Source organism: Pygoscelis adeliae, unplaced genomic scaffold (assembly GCF_000699105.1).
Source record: "Pygoscelis adeliae isolate BGI_AS28 unplaced genomic scaffold, ASM69910v1 Scaffold343, whole genome shotgun sequence".
In the NCBI taxonomy this organism is placed as follows: Eukaryota; Metazoa; Chordata; class Aves; order Sphenisciformes; family Spheniscidae; genus Pygoscelis; species Pygoscelis adeliae.
In genome coordinates, this window is record NW_008824402.1 from 461,695 (window position 1) to 481,794 (window position 20,100).

At 40.4% G+C, this 20,100-nt stretch overlaps 1 protein-coding gene across 1 annotated transcript in view; it reads right to left on the reverse strand.

Moving 5' to 3' along the window:
* Positions 1-19,456, reverse strand: part of LZTR1 (leucine-zipper-like transcription regulator 1) — a 36,059-nt gene extending 16,603 nt beyond the window's left edge. The window contains exons 1-7 of the mRNA XM_009320363.1: positions 19,374-19,456; positions 18,882-18,990; positions 17,146-17,229; positions 15,596-15,653; positions 14,903-15,042; positions 13,717-13,921; positions 9,972-9,978 (exon numbers count right to left, since the gene is read on the reverse strand). Coding sequence (XP_009318638.1) covers positions 9,972-9,978; positions 13,717-13,921; positions 14,903-15,042; positions 15,596-15,653; positions 17,146-17,229; positions 18,882-18,990; positions 19,374-19,386 — 616 coding nt within the window. The 5' untranslated portion in view covers positions 19,387-19,456. The remainder of the gene's footprint in view (positions 1-9,971; positions 9,979-13,716; positions 13,922-14,902; positions 15,043-15,595; positions 15,654-17,145; positions 17,230-18,881; positions 18,991-19,373) is intronic.
* Between the last annotated feature and the right edge of the window lie 644 nt (positions 19,457-20,100).

Here is a 20,100-nt window from a genome sequence, read left to right on the forward strand (position 1 = left end):
TGGGCCCCTGTTCAATACCCTTCCAAAACAGGGTGAGATTACTGTCAAATATAATCAATTTTACATGACCTCTATTCATTCTTAGTAGTAATCTCATTAATTAAATAAAATGTACTGACTGAAAAAATGAAACATATTATAGTAGTTTAAAAATACATCAGTGACCTTTATCAACTGGACCTCCAACCTCATCCCAAAATATGAAGTTTGCTTGCCAGGACCTATTTCCACACTACTAGACGGGCTGATATGAGCTGTATTATAATATCTTTCTTACAACTGACTCTCCAACAAAAAAAGAACCCTATTCTGTCAGAGATCAAATGCAGGCCACCTGGTTTATACTTACTCAGGTCATTTTCCCTGCCTTTTTTTTTTAAATAAATAATACTTTAGTTTTGTTTTAATTGAAATAATTCTCAATATGCTCTAGTAGCTGCTTTTAAAAAGCAGCCATTGTATTTAACAACCACGGTTTTTTCAACCAAAAAAACTTACAGCATTTTCACAATTGGTGCCAGAAAGGAAACATGAATCATCTGAATATTTAACCAAGTAACACCATACTTGCTAGTCACATCATATTTAACTCAAACAATCTGTAAGGAATGTTATAACGATGATTCTTCATTTGTAATGGTTGGTACCGGAGCGGTCAAGGAACCAGAGCTTTGCCACTTACTAGTAACTTAAGCAATCAAACAATAGTACTTTTTAAATACATGTAAATAAATGTAAAATATGAAAGGATAGCCCAGAAAAAGAAAGGCCATATACAGTTCATCAAAACACTGTGCAGCTGAGGGTTTGAGGGTATTTGTTTTGCTGAATCAGAATAGCAGAATTCAAGCCAGCACAAACCCTCACACAGTGACAGCAATCCTGCCAAGTGGTGAGAGACCGATGCCATCTTCACAGAGAACAACACTCTGCCCTCCCAGGACCAAGGCTTTGGCCAGAGAAAAAATTTGGCCCAGTGCAAACCAAGGGAGCTCAGTCCTCAAGAAGAAAATATTCAGGGCAAAAAAAAATAAAAGGTTAATAGAGCTCAGGAGCATAAACAGGTAGAGAGAGACATGCTGGGCTCCATGTTCCTCATCCACCAATGCCAGATGCCAAACCCTGCCCTATCCTGAATTTTTTGTTGGGAGACCTCCCAAGATGCCAAATCCAGCTGCTGGATATGCTCAGCCCAGGTACAGTTTATATGGAACAGATATGAAGTAATATCCCTTGTACTAGCGCACACAGTGAAATCTGATTTGATAAAACCCCAAGAAGGTCAGTTCATGCAAAGGTGGGACAAGAATCACAGTCTATAATAGAGCAAACCTGTCTAAAACCTGAAAGGCCAGTATCAAGCACTACAGGGTTGCAGCCACTGGATCACATTCCCCAGTAAGAGACTGAAAGAGAGTACAGAAACCCTGATTTTCAACACACACTCTACCACAAATAATTGTGTAGGTAGAAAATGGTGCACCGTGTTTCTTTCTGTTCAAGCTATTCCTAGTACTTGGGCTGAATCTTCCTTGCTGCAGTTTAAGCATTAATCACATTAACTCTTGTCCTACCCACCAGAAACTAGGCATCTCCAGCTCTTTCAGCTTTTCAATGGGGTCATACTTGCTGATTGCTCTTACAGCTTTCCTATGAATTCTCCCGATGGTCCGCATGTATGTACTCCATCCATCTGCACAAGTAAAGGATTATTACTAGTTGCAGTTTATTAGAACTGCCTTAGACAACAAGTCTATCACTTGTGAGCGACTCCCTGTTCACAACACTATAAGCCAAGGTTACAGTTAGGAACTCCTGCATTCAGAGGAACAAAGTCACCATAGGGCGAATGTGAAACTAAGCCTTTGTTTTGCAATATAACACATCCTAATTTCTGTCTTTTACAAGCACAGTCTAACCAACTGTCCCACACCCTGCTTGTGACATAGGAATGTGTTGGTCATCCTCATTTTACAGTTGGCAAAGAGGCTCAAAGAAATTGTATTAATTTTTCTGAGGTTAATTTTTCTGATTTTAAGGTTATTCTGGTACTTTCTGCGTTCTAAGTCTGGCTGCTAGGGCTCTGAATGTGATATGCAGAAGTGCAGATTTCTGCTTAAGAGCTATCAGGTAACGAACATACACTTTACGCTATGAATCTGTCAGTGGTTTCTTTGGACAGTTTTCTTCTGATGACCTCTCGCCCTCTTTTCTCCCAGTGTTTCACCTTGTCAAGTTCCAAAGTCCTGCCAGTAGTGAGACCGCTGTCCCTTTGCAGTCCCATGAAACTCCATTTAGACTTGGGCATGTTCTAAACTGCTAGAAGTCAGCACTCTCTTCCTGTTGCTTATTGTTTCACTTGAAGCTAAAATCTTTTCAGTGTCGTCCATGTTGGTCTATCCTTTGATCCTTACCCATTAGCTCCCAGCTGGCTCACCACTCATCCCAAGGCAAAGCTCCAGGCACTCCTTCACATGGAGCACAACCCCTTCTTCTCACCTTCCCAGCCTGTCTTTCTGGTCGTGTGAGCTATCTCACCATGTCCAACAGGGCCATAGCTCTGCAACTGTGCACGACCTTCTAATTCCTCCTGTCTCCTAAGCCGCTTGTGTTTGTGTAGAGGGAGCCGAGATGGCTGTTTTCACAAGGGGAGAGCAGAGCTTTCCCAATCCTGTTGTACACCAGACACTTCCTCCCATGCCTTCACTTTTCTTCAGCTGATGGCAACCCTTCCCTGATGTACCTTAGTTGCAAATATTCCAGATAACAAGGTGAGAATTGCACTCAGGATTATAGTGATAAACAGAGCCATTACACTGTAGAGTCAGGCCTGTGTTAGGTATGCTTAACGATAAAGGCACACCAGTATACCTACGGGTAAAGTCCTCCTGGTATAATAATAACTGCTACCTAAAACCAGCACTGTGCAAACATAACTTGAGTCTGGCAGGTGAGATAATCTGTGCAAAACTATACTTTTGATTTGCAATAACTGTAATTTCAGTAAGGGCTTCTGCAGGTGCAACTCCAGATGGTCACGTGCGAATTCAAAGGGCTATCGTCCTTCTCACTCCCAGTGCATACAAGAATACTAAAAATCACAGACTAAGATGCACTGCCAGTCTGACTGTATTTGTCAGCTCTAGTTCCTATACTTATCTCTCAATCAACATGATCTCCTTACTTTATTAGCAGTGCCTGACAAAAAGAATTTTAGATTCAATCCTGACACCTCTGATGATCCGGGCTGGCACCCCTCTCCAACATACACTGCCCTGTTTCATCTGTTGAAGCGTTTTCCCTATTTAAGGTTAATGAGATTTGCAATCTGAGGCTCTTTTCAAGCTGGAATCTTTGCTTTCAAAAGCAGATCTCATCAGTCACCTTTGCTTCCCTTTCAGTATACCTTTCCACAATGCCGGCACGATTCAAGCCATCATTTTCAAAATTCAAGTATTTCAGAAGTCTTTTTTTTTTTTGCATTTCTTGTGCTCAGAACTCACTCTGTATCCTGTCTAGACACACAAATAGAGTTTGTCCTGTGATCCTCATCAGGGTTCTGATTTGACTTACAAAGCTGTGCATTAGTGTTGCTTCTCCCTGTGCTACAGCGCCTAGCAATCGTTCAAATAGAGATTGAGATTACAGCCCTGAGCATCATCTCTGGGGCTGATTCCACATACTTTAAAATAAACTTAGTTAAACCTGTGCAAACCCCTACATAAACTCATTGACTTAAATTTTAACCTCACCAGGAATACATTTGGCTTCACTTGAAGTCCTTAATAAATTAAGTTGAATCAACGTAAAAGTAAAATTAAATCAAATGAATAGTTTCCACTCAGGGGTCAATACTAGTTTTCTATATGCAATTTAGAACTCACATGTGCAGAGTCAAGGCTTAAATGGTTCTTAGATTACAGTTTAAGCTGAAATGGTTCAAGATAAATTTCAAGGAGAGAAAAAAGGAGCGGAGGAGAAAAAGCGTATACAAGGCTGGAATTTATCTCTCTCTCCTGGAATAAATTGAATTTGCATTTCTGAAGTCTTTTTCACTTCCAAGTGTTTCTTTATTTACCTCTGAGTCTGCTGTGGGTGGTTGTTTAACTGTTGTTATGCCGAAATCTAAACCAAAAACATCCCGAGATTTTTTTAAACCACGTTCTTCCGAGGGCAAGGAGGGAACTTCTTCTGGGGCAGATACTCTCTCAGCCACTTCTGGATGGGACACCTGGTTACAAGATTTAAAAACAATAGTGTGTAAAAGTATAGATGGGAGGCATGAGAGACTGGACATGGAGCAGAAGCGTCCCTGCGGCTGAAGCTCCAAAAGATCGTGCCCATGTATCCAAAACATTCAGAATCATTCCAGAGAAAGCACCATGGTCTTGTTTGGGGCCCATCACTGTGACTGAATTAAATTAGTCACGTAATTTTCTTACTTTTTTTTTCAATGACAGAGGTACACTGCAATTAAAATCTTAAGCATTAATTGCTTTTTGTCTGCCCTCTTCCTCCCATGGTTCTTCATGAGAAGCTGAGGGTTTTGTTTCCTGCAAGTAGGAAGAATGCAAATCATGAACAAAGATGGCAAAGAGGCAATATCTGTCAGCGATTCCCACAGTCTGAGACAGACTTCCCACATTCTGCCTTGATGAAAAAACAGGGCAGATGGATCACCACAAAGAGACAACCTGTACTTTATGTCAAAGCTGACTAACGCATTTGGAAGACGATAAAGTAAAACCTTTTCTATGGCTGACAGGTTACACCATGGCGTGACAACAGGCAACATGCACAGAGCTAACCCAGCCGCTGCTGCTCTACCAGAGAGCCACGCGCCCCTCGAGGGCCAAGCTTTAGCTGGCCCTATTCATGGTCCAGACACAACTCTTCTGCACCTCTGTCAAGAGATCTGGGTCAGCTACAAAAATGTAACTTTCTTGTAGGGAGATTGATTCTCTTGGCTGTGAAGAACATATTAGCTATACTATTATTGCAGGTTGTGACTACTTGTGTTGTTTTCAGTGTTTATCTTTTATCTCTTCTTCATTTCTCAAAGCATTTCTAACATGTTTTCAGTGCTTTTTCAGACTGAAATTTCAACACTATGTGCAATATTAGGAAATAGCTAAAATCAAATCCCCTGCAGTTGTTTCAAGGCTCTTCTTTCGCATTCTCTCAACTCCTCAGAGGCCTTCTCATATTTACAGAATAAATTTATAATTGTGTAAATTTTAACCCTCCTCACCCTCATATATGAATGAGCAGGTATGAAGGAAGCTGATTGTTGCACTGAACTCCAAAGTCAGTGAAGATGCGCTCGGATCTCTTTCACAACCTAGGAACACTGATGAGCCTCTCTATCCTCCAATACCCACTAAAAACTCTAAGACAAAATGAAAAAAGACCTAAAGCCATCAACAAACAAACTGGGTGAACCAACATGAAGTAAAAGGTAAAAAAAAATAATCTATTTTTCCTCTGAAACTGGAAGAAAACCGTAAGCTCCAACAGGTCCAAATGAGATGTCACTGCTGGTAGCTGTTTATACTCAAGAGACGCTACTACACTATCATACCAGGCAACAGCATAAAACTCTGAAACACATGGGCAGACAGAGCTTTGGATAGTCATTAGGTTCAAGGAGGTTTAAGGATTTAAAATGTTTTCACATGCTGGGTGCAGAAAATCTATATGCTTTTCTGACAAAATTGGAACAGACTCATTTTAGAGTGAACTTCAAGACACAGGGCTGTGCAAATGAACAAAGGAGGAGAAAGCAAATACTGAAGGGCTTGATTATGCCTTTCCTTAGACAGTGATTCTTTCCAGATTATGGCGACGGACTCATCTATCCTAGCTTAGGGCTGTAGGTACCTGAGAGTAAACAAAGTGCTGTTTATAATCCATGAAGCACCTATTACTTTTAAAAATCTGGCATGATATGAACCTAGGAACACAGCTTGGGCAAAGGCTTCTTTCACCTGTAAGGAGCAGCATCCAGCTAACCACGGGCCAGTCAACCGCACCTCCATCCCGAGAAGGTTATGGAGCAAATCCTCCTGGAAGCTACTTCCACCACATGAAGTAGGTGACTGGGAACACTCGGCAAGGATTTACCAAGGTTAAATTTTTCCTGACTAACCTGATCATCTCCTACAAAATGCTGAATGGCTTCACAGATTAGAGGAGGGCACCGTGTTCTCAGCAAGTCTGTGGTTGATATCAAATTGTCTGGAGTGGTTGAAATGCTGGAAGCTGCTATTCAAAAGGACTTATCTAGGCTGGAAAAATGGCCCGATGGGCACCTCATGAAGTTCAGCCAAGGCAAATGCAAAGTCCTGCCCCAGGAGAGAGTAGTCCCTTGCAATGATACAGGCTGGGGACTGGCTGTCTAGAAAGCAGCTCTGAAGATAAAAACCTGGGAAGTCCTGGTGGACAACAAAGCTGAACAGGAGTCAGTAGTTATTCCACAGTAAGGCCAACAGCATCCTCAGCTGTATCAGCAAGCGTGTAGCCAGCAGGTTGAGGGAAGGGATTTTTCCTCCTCTATTCAGCACTACCACATCTGAAGTACTCTACCCAATTTTGGGCTCCCCAGTACAAGAAAGGCATTGACCTACTGCAACAATTCAGGGCCTGGAGCACATGATGCATGAGAGAAGAAAAGGCAAAGGAGATATCTTACTGTCTGCAACTACCTACAGGAGGAGTGCAGAGAAGACAGAGGCACTATTCTGAGAGGTGAAAGACAGGAGGCAACAGAAACAAGTTAGAGCACGGGAAATTCTGATTCGGTATGAAGGGAAGATATGCTTTACCATGATAGTGGACAAACACTGGAAGAGGCGCCAGGAGAGGCTTGTTGGATCTCTATCCTTAGAGATACACAGAAATGGACTGGACAAGACCTTGAGCAACCAGCCCTAAACAGACCTGCTTTGAGCCCGAGGTTAGACTCAAGACCTCTGGAGGTCCTTTCCAACCTACCTGCTTTTGCGACTCAAAAGACTTCCTCCTATTCTTTAACATACTCCAGGTCTGGAAGTCCAGCTTAGCTTCTGCTATGATGGAAATTTAATTTATGTCTAAGATGGAAATGTAGCCTTTCCTTTTCCCCTCTTATTTTCCTGATTGTACCACAGAAGAAGAGAGGGAATTAAAAACCTATCACAGATACCTGGAAGGGACCTCATTAAAGGCTATTTCCATTCCTCTGCCCCATGCAACGTCAACAATATCTATTTCATTCCCGAGAGAGGTTTATCTAGCCTGTTCTTAAAGATTTCCCATGGTAGAGACTTCTCAAGACTTCTCATGAAATTTTCAACACCGCACTACTGTTAGCAAGTCGAAAACATTTTATCTGCAATGTATTTGTTGAGATCATCGTAGCTGCATTGCCAACATAAATTCATTTATTATAGCTTAACAATGGTGTAAAGCAGAGGATCACCTCAGTTAAGTACCACTTCCTCATATGAAGCAGTAATACAGAAGAAGGATTGTCATGGATTGTGGTAGAGGATAGAAAGTTGAAGACCATGATGAAAAAACCTACGACACAGGATAAATCACTAGATACAAAAGCAAAGTCATAAATATGAGTAAGCTTATTGCAATATCAGCTCTTCTACAGATTTTGCAGTTCTGGTTGTGGTAAGTAATAGGGGATGGGACAGTGGACATCATTTGATATTCCGCTCTACGCTGAAGATGAGATTTTTTTCCATTTGACATTCACTGGAGAATACAGCATGGAAAAAGGGAGGTTAATTCTTTAACAGTGACATTCAAACATGTGCTGTTATCACTGCAAAAGTCCGAATATAAGACAATCTGTAACTTATTTACAGATTACTGTATTAACTGTAAACTCTCTTTCCTTTAAAACAATTTTAATATATCAGTTGCAAATTTAAAAAGTAGTGTTAATGTATAATTCATCAGAGAGGATTAGGCACAGTTTAAAGAGCAAGTATTGCCAAATCCAATGAATGTGTCTCAAACGATCACATACTGAAATCTAACAACAGATGACAAAAATCAAGCGACCAACCATTTGCTTCTTTTTGGCACCGTGGTGTGTATTCAAAAATCAAATTACCATAATAGTACTTTTGGGATCTTAATCTGACTTCCTGCATAAAACAACCTACAAGACTTCCTTGAAGTAGTACTGAAATGGAACATTTCTTTTAGGAAAACTTTCTTCTTAGAAAATATCAAATTCTGGTTTAGAAGTGAATAATCTACCAAAAAGCTCTGATAAAACTTTCCAATGAATCACTACCCTCATTCTTTACAATTTGTAAACTTCTATTTCCTTTTCTTTTTTAGTCTGATTATTTCTAGTTTCAACTTTAAGCCAGTGGATCTTGCTTTATCTTTTACCAACAGATTAAAAAGCCTCTGTTCCCCAGGTAGGCCAGTAAAGAATTAATTTCATGAACCTTCCCTAAAAGAGACTACGCTTCACAGCTGGTCACTGTGTTTCCCAATCTTTAATCATTTTCAGATTTCTCCTCTGAATAACCTCCTTGATTTGTGAACACAAGATGGTGAGATATTATACTGGAAGATCTATCTAATAAACCCGGGGGTAATGTATTTATATTACTAAATAATACTGCCCTATGTCAGCTTCTGGAGCCAAGAATATCATCAGCACTTCCAGCCATTTTACATTACAGGGAGCTTGCCTCAGCTACCCACAATGACTGAAGTTTTTAAGTCATTGTTTCCAGGGATACTGTAAGGGAAACTATTAACATAGACCACAGACCCTGTTCTTAGATGTATTTCTTTACATACATACTGAAATACATATTGTTTGTGCCCACCTTAAGAAGAAATCCAAACCACTCTGAGTGGACTGTTATTTTAATCATTAATTGGCAAAACTCTGGACAGTCAGTAACTATTAGGGGAAAGCTGTGATTTTCTGTTTTCTTTCAAGGCTGTTGACAAAAGTTTATAGCAACAAGAACCAGTCTCTAAAGGATATAAGCAGAGTAACTACTCCTCATTCAAAACCATATTTCTTATCTTTCAGTTATCCAACTTTATTCCCATTTAATATGAGTCATGTTAATACTGTATTGTTCTAATTTCTTACGGGTAAGTGAGCTGTCGAAATAGATTCCTTCTGCCTATCATCCACACACGCGTGCATTTTGCTTTCTCTGGGAAAATTCTGTCAAAGCATGTAACAAACATCCCTCAGAAAGGATACGAATGTAGCCTTGACAAACAGAAATCGAGCTGTGCAACAATCTTAACTACAGTTACTCTGATAACCAGGTTTTTATAAATACTAACATTTTCAAGATGTCTGTCTCCAGCTTACTGAGCACAAACTCGAAAAGGTCACTGGTATGAAGATCCTGAATTTTTAAAAAATATTTTCTAAAAAGGATGCAAGTCTGAACACTACATATTATTTATAAACATAAGGAGTATCAGTCTTCTCTTTGGACTGTGAAATGCTAAATTTTATCTCTCCTAGCAGAACGTGATACCCTGACAACTACACTCACCACATCTGAAGGCAGATCTTGTTAGGGGCCTTATTGCAGGAATTCAGGGTTTTGTTCACATAATAACATTTCTTTTGCCTGAAGATACCTCAATGGGTGTAACTGATCTCTGCACAGGGAGACCGTGGCAGACTCATCCACAGTAGGATGAGTAAGTCCTTTTAATCCTTCTTAGCTTCCCACAAACCACATCACTGTAATCCATCTGAAGAAATCCAGAACTGTGCCTCAAAGCCAGAGAAGGTTACCAACACATTAACCTCCGTTTTTGCTTATTAAAAGAAAAATCAAGAGCTTTGAAAGTCAGAAATTTTTATTGTTCTTGGCTTTGAAAGGCCTAATTGTGAGACTAAAATGCTTCACAGGCCATGTTTTAAAGGTTTCTCTTGTAACTTCAGGAAAGACAGATTGCTCACTAGTACCTGCAGTCACTGGGGAGCTGATGGTCATTCGCCTGGAAACAGGGGAGCGATGCACACTGTGACTATCCCACACACTGACCTTCCTTAAGCACTGCAAGGAAGGAGAATTTTCTTCCTCTTCCTACACCACCTTGTCCTCTATGAGGCCGTGACTGTTTCCAGACATCACTTTTGATTCTGCGTGACTGTGCCCCACAAATGGATGGGCACCCCGCCCAGACCTCGAGCTCCTCCGCCATTCCCTGCAATACACTCCTCTGCTGCAGCACAAATCATGACTGCTGCGTGCATGCGTGTGTCTGTCTGTCTGTCTGCCGGCAAGGAACTGTGCAAGATGGGGCATTTTCCCTATTATTGCCTGCTGATTTTTATGCTGTTCCAACCTTCTTCAAAAGCCAAGGATATTTTGAGTTCAATAGGAAAACTCAAGGCCAATAAAGAAATAGGAAAATATATTTAAACTATTTTAAAATCCTCCAATAGCCCTGTATAAAGGAAACCAAGCACCTCAGGAAGCTTTGGCAGGGTTATGCAGGCAGGCATGGACTCAGACATGATATTCCTCTGGCTGCCTTAGAAAAGTAGAAGCCCCAACTGTGAAGATCATCTAACAGTAAAGATAGAGAACAGCTCTGTGTGCTCTGTAAAATATATATGTACATATATTACAGCGTCAAGACAAAGGTGTGAAGAGCTGTGGATTGCAATTGTGCAGTTCAGAAAGCATGTCTTGATTTTCATTTTGGAGACATCCTAAAAGCATAAAATAGGAGTTCCTGGTTTATTTTCAAAGTACTGACCTGTTCCACTTTAGTTTCCCCTCTTCTACTTGTCAGGCCATTGTCCCATCCTCCATGCCACAGCGAGGCACTGTCAACAATTTTGAGAGGCCTGAGTAGAGAACTAGAACAGGTCCATCGCCAGACTTGTTTCCAGTTTTTCCTCTACCTGTTTACCCAAAATGCTGAAAACGCAAGACTGCCTCTGTGCACCTACAGCGCCTGATACTTGATTGCTGCTTGTCCTCAATAACGGCTTCTAGGACCTTCCTGGAACTTGCCCTGCACCACTGTTATTAATGCTCAAATTGTGCCACCTTCTCCGGGTAAAAGCCTCGAGATTCCTCAGTCTCATGTGACTTGTCACCTTCCACGTTGCCCATAACAGGGGCAAATACCATTTCCACCTGACAGTCCATGTCTATTACTGGCATGTGTAGGTCTGAAAAGGCCAAATCACTACCTGGATCACTCTGAAAAGCCTCTCAGGGCTGGCTTAGTCTTAGTTCAGAGAACGAGAAAGACTGGAATGGCAGCAGTCACTCTCCTTCAGCATGAGTATAAGAAATCTCTTTTGCAAAGCACTGTAAAAATCACTCCTGGGTTAATCGCTAAATCAGCACCAAGCCTTCTTAGTTTGGACTCTGGAGGCTTTGCCCACTCAATGCTAAACGTCCAAAAGAAGAAAAAATTAAGGAAATGCATCACATGATGGTAGGTATGAAGGTCAACCTAGCTACAGTGCTGTTAAGTAAAGCTGTAACGCAGCATTTCTAAGATCATATAACATAGAAAATACAAGAACAACATAATGCTATACAATCCAACCATTAGAAAAAGAAAAAAAACCAAAACCAACAACTCTATCAAAAGCCAAGATAGATTATTCTGCTGCACAGTAACAGAGGTCAACATCACTTCACACACAAGCAGAATTCTTCAAGTGCTGAGATAGCATTGCACTCGCTGTCTTCTACTTTGTTTCAACTTAATGTGAATAATTTTGTTCACAGATATGGATAAGAAAGGAAATTTCAAGTTCAGAGTGTCCTGGAATATTATGGTGTTAGAGAGTCACTGCCACTATTAAAAGTCTTCGCCAAAAGCTCACAGAAACTTCAGGAAAACAATTCTGATAAATTATCTACTTACCACTCCAGAACACACAAAATCATTTAAAACTTACTTAAAACGCCTAAAGTCTCTTACAGTTAATCAGTCTTTAAAGAAAATTTACTATCATCACATTTCAACAGTGCTTCAACCTCACTTCCCATTTCTACGAAAGTAGTCTCTAGATGCCATAACTGTGGAAGAAACTTCAAAATACAACACATGCAACTGACAGACACCTGCCCGGGATTACAGACAGCCCAAGAAGAGAGCTCTGAAATACGAAGTGAAATTTAGCAGGGGGTAAGTCAGGTAATAATGCTGTTTTACAACACTGTCAGGAGCACTTTTGCTCCTGAAAGCGATAAGCAATCGTATCACGAAGAACCAACGATGGAGGAAGCCTTAAGTGTCAAATGATAACATTGATAGGAACAGAACGGGATCTACATTCCTGAAGGCATCCGTATCTTTAAAAAGTTGGAGATGTAGTTTTATTAATTTCACGTGAAAATAAATCAGCTTTGTAAAGCATAAAATAGGCTACCATGAACTACTTCGGTCAAATAATTCTTCAAAATGAGGCCCAGATGCATTGTTAATTTAAGAGCAGTGTGTAAATGGTATTTTCCTATTCATGAAATGCTGAGTTGTGTGTCTTTGCAAACAAACTAAAATACAGTGCAACAGTCAAGGATGTGAGCACCTCTGTCATTCCAATTCTGGCAAAATTAGTAAATCTGCATTTGATCCTAATTCATGTAATATTCATCTCTAAGTTATAACCTTAATCTCTGCAGTTCTCTATACAGCACAAAAACATCAAGTATTTCTTCCCCACAGATCAGCTAACACACTCTGAACCTACTATTAAATCAGCTGAAGTATTTTAACATAAATTAACAAATACACTCAACGTAACCATTCTAAATCCAGGAAATACACATATTAGTACAGGCTTCAAGAAACCTACTTTTTTTGTGCATTCTGGGAATGAAATGATCAGAGGCCACTGAAACCAGATTTACTGAAATGTGAATTGAAATGTGTACTGAAACCATGCAAACCCTCAGCACTTCAACTTGAAATACCAGGTTATCCCAGAGAGGGTATCTATCAGTGCACTATGGAAAAAAATTGACATTTTATCACACAATCACTGCATTGTAATGAGTAGCCCAAAACAAACATATTAAGATGTTCCTCATCTTTTTTTTTTTAATATTTTCTCATTTGGGTTGTTTACTTGGCCCTTGGTGGTCTACTGTCTTTTTATGTTCATGTAAAGAACCTACGTTTTTTAATGTATATATTTTATTAACACAAATATGTTAAAAAAAGCCATTTCTGAGCCTCCCTATGATCTCTATTATTATTTTACAGTCATACCTTTATAAGCAAACACTTTACACTTAACCTAAAAGGAAAATGCTATTCTGTATAATTACAGCATCGGTAAGATTTTACGCACACAGGCACTGTTACAGTGAAACAATGAAAACCTTGTCTAGTTTTGAATTCTGCTTCAAGAGCATCACACAGCCAACCACACAACCACTGGTCCACTCAGTGAATTCATTCCTAATCTTTGTCAGATAATGACTGACTGAAAACTTGAATTACAAGTGTTTTATGGTATTTCTTTAAACAGTACTAAGCAAAGTTTTAAATGTATCAACATTGACTAATTTTTAAAGACTGTTGCCCACAATATTTCAGCTGCTTAACCTTTGCTGGGGAGGAGCTATTACATTGAACTAAAAGTCAATGTCCTTGTGAAAAACATGTCCATAGCCTGACAGCAAAAACGGGTCAAAAAAAGACAGAGCGTAAAAGGAAAAAAACAAGAGCTGAACGTTTTACCTCACTGTCTGGGCTGGGCTGGATAACTTCCCAGGTCTGAGAGTCCACGTCGTAGCAGTGGAGCTCATTGGGCAGTGTGTTATCCGCAGCACCACCAAACACGTAGAGATGCCGGTCAAATGCAACCATTGTGTGGCCATATCTTCGTTGTGGAGGAGGAGGGGAGCCTCGAAGTAAGTGCTCGGTAGGAATTCGTGTCCAACTGAGACATTAGAAATGAAACAGTATAGTTTTTTACAATTCTTTTCTGCAAAGTAAGTTTTCTAACTCTCAGATTGTCAGAATAAAGAAGAGGAGCTCTATTACAGTAGTTATTGAACCTGCAGGAGCACTATGACTAATCCTGCAGATTTCTCAGAGACCTATGTCAGCTCCATGTTGCTAAACTTCTAACTGAAAATGTGATAAAGGCAACATCATTCCATAACCCAGATGTATTTACGTAAACCCCGGCAGCTCAAAGACCATAACTTGGGAAGGAATCAGTAATCTACTGTCACACACTTGAACAGCTAACCGTTCTAAAGGGCACCATTCTGATACCGTATCCCATTTTGATAAGGCATTGCTTATTCCCTATGATAGCATGATTTCAGCCAAGGTTTGGAGGCTGTTAGCTGTTGTTTCAGTTGTGGTTCCACTTCAGCCAGTAACCAGACAGTCCAGGTTGTCAGAACAGACCAGTGCGTCTATATTCTCACTTTCTGGCATTTTTCCCCCATCAGAGGGGACACATTTTCAGAGCAATGGTTGACACTTTGAGCAAGTCACCCCAAACGTCTCAAACCAAGTACTCAAGATTTTAAAAGATACTATGCATTTTACATTTCCCAGTGATTTCACTACAAACTGATATTTCACAGGACACTTGTCTGGTTTTAGTCAGGTATTCATATAACAACTTTTAGGAAGGTAATAGTTGGCATCCCATTCTGAATACACTAACATTCGTGATTATTGTTTGAAGTGAATCTACTAAACTTTCTGTTCGTCTGCTGGAAAAGACCAATCTGATGCACATGGCAAATGACAAAGTCTTATTAAAACAGTCCACATTTTATCTTATCTACCCTTCCTCATCATGAGATGCAGTATTCTTCCTCAATACCCTTAAGTATGTGCATTTCGCAACTGAAGTAGTCAATGACTGTGGATTTTGCGCGACTTAACTGTCTACACTTACATCTTTTCCTTGAATTCAAACTGAAAGAGATTATTGGTAATCTTTGCTCCACTCTGGCCAGAGAAAACAAACATCTTGTCTTTGCAAACAGCCACAGGAAAATTACAGCATGAAGGAGGAATTTCACCACTTTGTTCAATCTGAAAGATAACAAAGTTTAAAATTTAAAATGTATTATTGTAGTGCACAGCTACACGTGTTGAGTGGGCTGCAGGACCATGCGATACATCAGCAGACAGACAGACCACATGGCAGCAATGTGTGCAGACAAACAAGTCCCTATAAATCTGGCTACAGGTAATCACCTAATGCTGTGCTTACACAGACTAATTTTACCATGGATAAAAAGGATGAGAGGCCACATTTCTAAAGCCCCTGATACTGTAAGAATCAGGACTCTGATCTTGATAGCCAGCCAGCGAAGCTCCCAATCCATGGCAGTGGTTAAAGTGGGAAATGCAGCCCCTTTTTATAGGGGACATAGCAAAGCCACCATAGGCAGTCTAGGTCACAAGCAAAAAATCACTTTCATATACGCTTGGTTTTCCAAACACACAAACAAAATCAAATTTCAATTGTTTCTTTTCAGCTGTGTGACAAACACATTCTGAAGAGAGAGGAGTATAATCCAGCATAGGAAATTTTAAATAATTTAGAAAATTCTATGTGTTAGTTCAAATTAAAGCTTCTTACCTCTTCCCAGCATGTTAGCTCTCTATCCTGCAGGCCAATTGTCCACATATCATTTAGCCTATGTGATAACACAAAAAATGCTTGATTTGAAACAGTTTATTTTTGGTAATTTTTAGCTTATAGAGTTGAAAGGACAGAGATCCTATTTTATCAGCATTCCTTCTCCTGCACAGGAAGAATCTCCTACTTCCGCTAACAGAAAAAACTATAATAATCTTTTTTGTCCTACACCTAAATTTTATACCACCACCTAAGCTTGCTTTAGCATCTTTCTGGTTTCAAGTATACTACAGTTAACAGTTAGACACAGCAACTCTGGAGCTTAAGGATTTGAGCTATTTAATCTTCAGGAATTTACAGAAATACCCCTTACCACCCTGCCTTCTTCTACCCATCCCTGCTAACCCCTGAGACTGACCACAGTAATTATTTATGTGGCTGAATCCTACCTCAAACACATAAAGGAGGACAAAGCATCACTGACTACTACGTATCTGACTACGCTTTTCCCAGTACAAGTTACTCACAGACAACCACAGATGCTTCCTTTGTTCAAATCTGCCTGGAGGCTCATGTTCCACAAAAAGACATCTTTTAACACGATTAGGCATATTTAACATAAATCCGACAGCTCCTCTCACCCAATCCCTCCTTCCAGCTACCCAAGGTCCCTGGGGAACTCCCTAAGCTGGAACTGAGCAACTCCATAGAGTCATGCATCTTTCTCCAATTCCTCCTCCAGAAATAAAGGTCCCATCTGTTTTTCCAATTAGCAGCCATTCTCCCGGAGACTTTGAGGAGCTGATAACTCTTCTGCAGATTCTCCTCAGAAGCAGCCCAGCACACTGAGGCAGCTCCTAGTTTGTGACAATCTATATATGCTCTCACGATGCAAATATTGTGCATCAGCATACAATGCTTCTCAAGTTCATCAAGACAGAGGAAAATTATGTGTTCAGAACTGATTCTTCCCTGATAGATGTGAAGAGCTGCCATACGGGACAAGGCACCAGATTCTCCGTAACTTCTCAGTACCACTCATTTCCAGTCTTTCCCCAGCCAAAATCTCATCTCCCTTCAACCTAAATAATCTTGGTATTTCAGTGCAGCATCCCACCAAGAGTATCACATATTTTCAGAGAAAAAGCTGACATGTTGTCTTCTTAGTTCTGTCATATGACTTCAGAGAAAATCCATGCTTTGTTCTCTAAGTCTTCAGTGACATCAGAAGGCCTGCGGTGGGTATCTTTTGGGAAATGCTCATTTGCCAAATTTCAAAGATCATTTAGCACCTTTACAGCCAAGAAGGCTGTCAAATTATACATCCATAGCCATTCTGAGTCACCAGATTTTTAAGTTTTAAACACATACTTATTTGAACATGAACCGGTGAATTGCAAAAACGTAATGCTCAAAAACAGGCTGGGTTTTGCAAAGCTCCAGTTATGTGTTTAAATCACTTGGTATACGAAAATGTCTCTACAGAAGTGAAAAGTGAGTGTCTGGGATTTTACAAAAGCACCCAAGGAGAGAGCAATCCCACCACATACCGTGCATTGCCATCATATCCTGCAAAGATCCACAGCTTATCACTGTACACTGTTGCGCCATGAGCTGACCTCGCAACTGGCAATCTGCAATTGAGAAAATTAAGGAAAAAAAAATCTTATATCATCTGCAGAGGTGCTGTAAGAAGGATCTGCACGACAGCAAAAATGCACATGTAAGAAGAATAAAGTCCCCTACACAAAATGGCTTCAAGCCAAGAAATTGCTTTTGTCATACACCCTCAAAACACAAAGCAAGCCTCTGAGGGGTACATTTTAGAATTTTACACTGCTTCCTTCATTAAAGAAAAATTACCTTAATGCATACAGAAAAAAAAAGAAAAAAAAAAAATCCCAATTAATTCCTTGCTCGGCTTCAAATACTTTTAGAGTATTTTATGGAAAGTAGCTAAATAGTGGGACAATTAATAGCACTATCATTACTGCAAAGTGGCAATCCACTCGTGCTATAAAAATCCCATGCATATTTTCATGCACTAAGAAGGTGGAACACATAAATGAGACCTGGGACAGAGCTCACAATGCTTATTTGGGATTGTTTAGCGGGGCGTTCCTGAGATGCAGTGCCCATGATAAAAGATCAAACCTACGATTTCTCTTCCCCAGTCTTTGTTGTTTTCACTAAATCAGCCAAGAAGGGCTGAGCAAAACTGTGATGTCACAAGACCCGTAGAGGTAATGTTAACTCGTTTGAGGTCATTTGTGCAGTATGCACACTTGTAATTGTGGGGAAAGACAAGGGCAGCTGAGTTCGTAAAATATGAATAAGAATTACTCTCCAAAATGTCCGAAGTTGCTAGAATAACCAGAAAGAGAAATTACTAAGGCGGTCTATGTTCTAAAACATAACATATGCTCATCAGAGGAGAGCAACAGTAACTTAAGAATGGACTGTGCCTTCCTCATCCCTTTCTACAAGTCACAATAATAAACGTTCCCTTCCCTCCCCCCACTAAAATCAGCATTTCAGAAACTTCAAATATGTAATGAACTGCGTGTAAAGACACAGTCTGTCCCATGCGCAGGTGTGGTAAACGTTAAGTAGCCGGGAAAAAATCAGCGTCACAGATAACATCCCAAAATGTGCACAAAGTCAACTTTAAGAAGTAAAGTTCTGGTTTTGACTGGTTAGAACCGGTTTTGATTTTGCCTTGGAAAGCTGAATCTCGGGAACCGTTGTTCAACAGATCCAAACATGTATCATCAACCCATTCATCTGCTGCTGAATTTATTTGTGTGAACACACGTCACCTTAAGCGCTTCAAGCAAGTGTGTGCATTTCAGAGCACTCCGAGAGAGTCAGACTTTATTCAGAAAAGAATGTGTGGATTTAACTACAAATAAGCTACAAATTGGCTTCTGATAAAACTAAATTGAAACTATGAGGGATCAACAAATTTCATGCTGTCCTTGAAAAAGAAACAATTCAAAAGAAAAAATTTCCTTTGCTCCCATCCCTTCTGTCACAGGAATGAAACGTGAAGAATGGATTTTGGTCAAATTTCCAATATAGTACACTCTGGAATGGAGGCCTTGCAAAAAAATTCCTTCAGAACAGAAGATAGTTCTCAGAAAACTTTTATCAAGAAAGTAGAGCAGAAATCGTCCTGCAGCCTTAATATTAGCCTGGTAACCAATTCTAACTGTGCCATTTTAAGTGTTTGCTGAGTTACGCTCAAGTCCCCTTGAAGAGTGGGGTAACGATGCCAGCTCCTTACCTTCCTTCAGTCTTCCACTCTGTCCACTGTCCAGTTGCAAACTTATATTCAAAGAGATCATTTTTATTCTTCAGGTTGGAATTGGAATAAATGTCTCCAGTATAGCCACCTGGGCAACAACAATTCCATTAGACTCAAACGCAGTAATAGCACATACACACTTCTAGTCATTATATTAGAAGAAAACTTAGTTTAGATCACGCAAAGGGAAGGTATTTGGCTAATGGACTACTACAGGTGGGAGACTTCTCCTCCACTCCTACCCCTAAAGAAACACTGTGGTAATGAGTTTCAAGCCTTCTTTGCTTTAGAGAAAACAGCAAAAGTATTTCCAACCTAAAGTTGAAATCACAGTCAGCCATGAAAAATAGTGGATTTGCTACTGAATAAGATCTTTTGACGCTTCCTAAAAATATCTTTTTTTTTTTTCAAAACAATACCAGCACTTTTATCATTCCAAGCACGCACAACTGTAATCTGCCGCTGTCTTACCAAACACAAACATGCTGCTCCCATAGACCACAGCTGAGTGGTGATACCGCGGTGCTGGCGGGGTCCCCGTGGTAAAAGCCCTGCACAACATTTAGAACAGCAGCAATCAAACACCCTTGTCATGCTTCAGGCACTCAAAGCCATTGTGCAGATTCAAAAAAGAAACAATTGTTAAAAGTTACTCTACTGTTCCTGTTTTCACTAGTTTTAGTTTCTTAATTATACTGTCTAAGATTTTATGACAGACTTTGCACTACAAGCATAAACGGTTACAAACGTGATGCTGCTGAAATCTGTTTGGCAGAGATAGCAAGTGAGGCACAGGTAAGACAACACAGACTGCATGGTCCAGAGCAAAGGAGCAAAGCAAAGACACGCGTGAGCCCCCCTTGGCACCTTTCCTGCCCTGACAGGCTGCAGCAGCCCAGTCCCTCTGCCCGCGCATCCTTTCAGCACTCTCACAGGGCGTATGAACAGTGGCAGCCCATGGCTCTCCGTCCATCACTGTGCTCTCCAGCATCCCCTCGCTGGCAAGAGCTGTGCGGGCACACTCGATAACCTCCCTGACAGCTCAGCCACACACCAGGCTTGCAGACATCTGCTACGACAGCACTTGGGTCAGGGGTGATGCTTCCCCTCGGATCATAGAATCATTAAGGCTGGAAAAGACCTTAGATGATCGAGTCCAACCGTCGACCCAACACCACCGTGCCCACTAAACCACAAA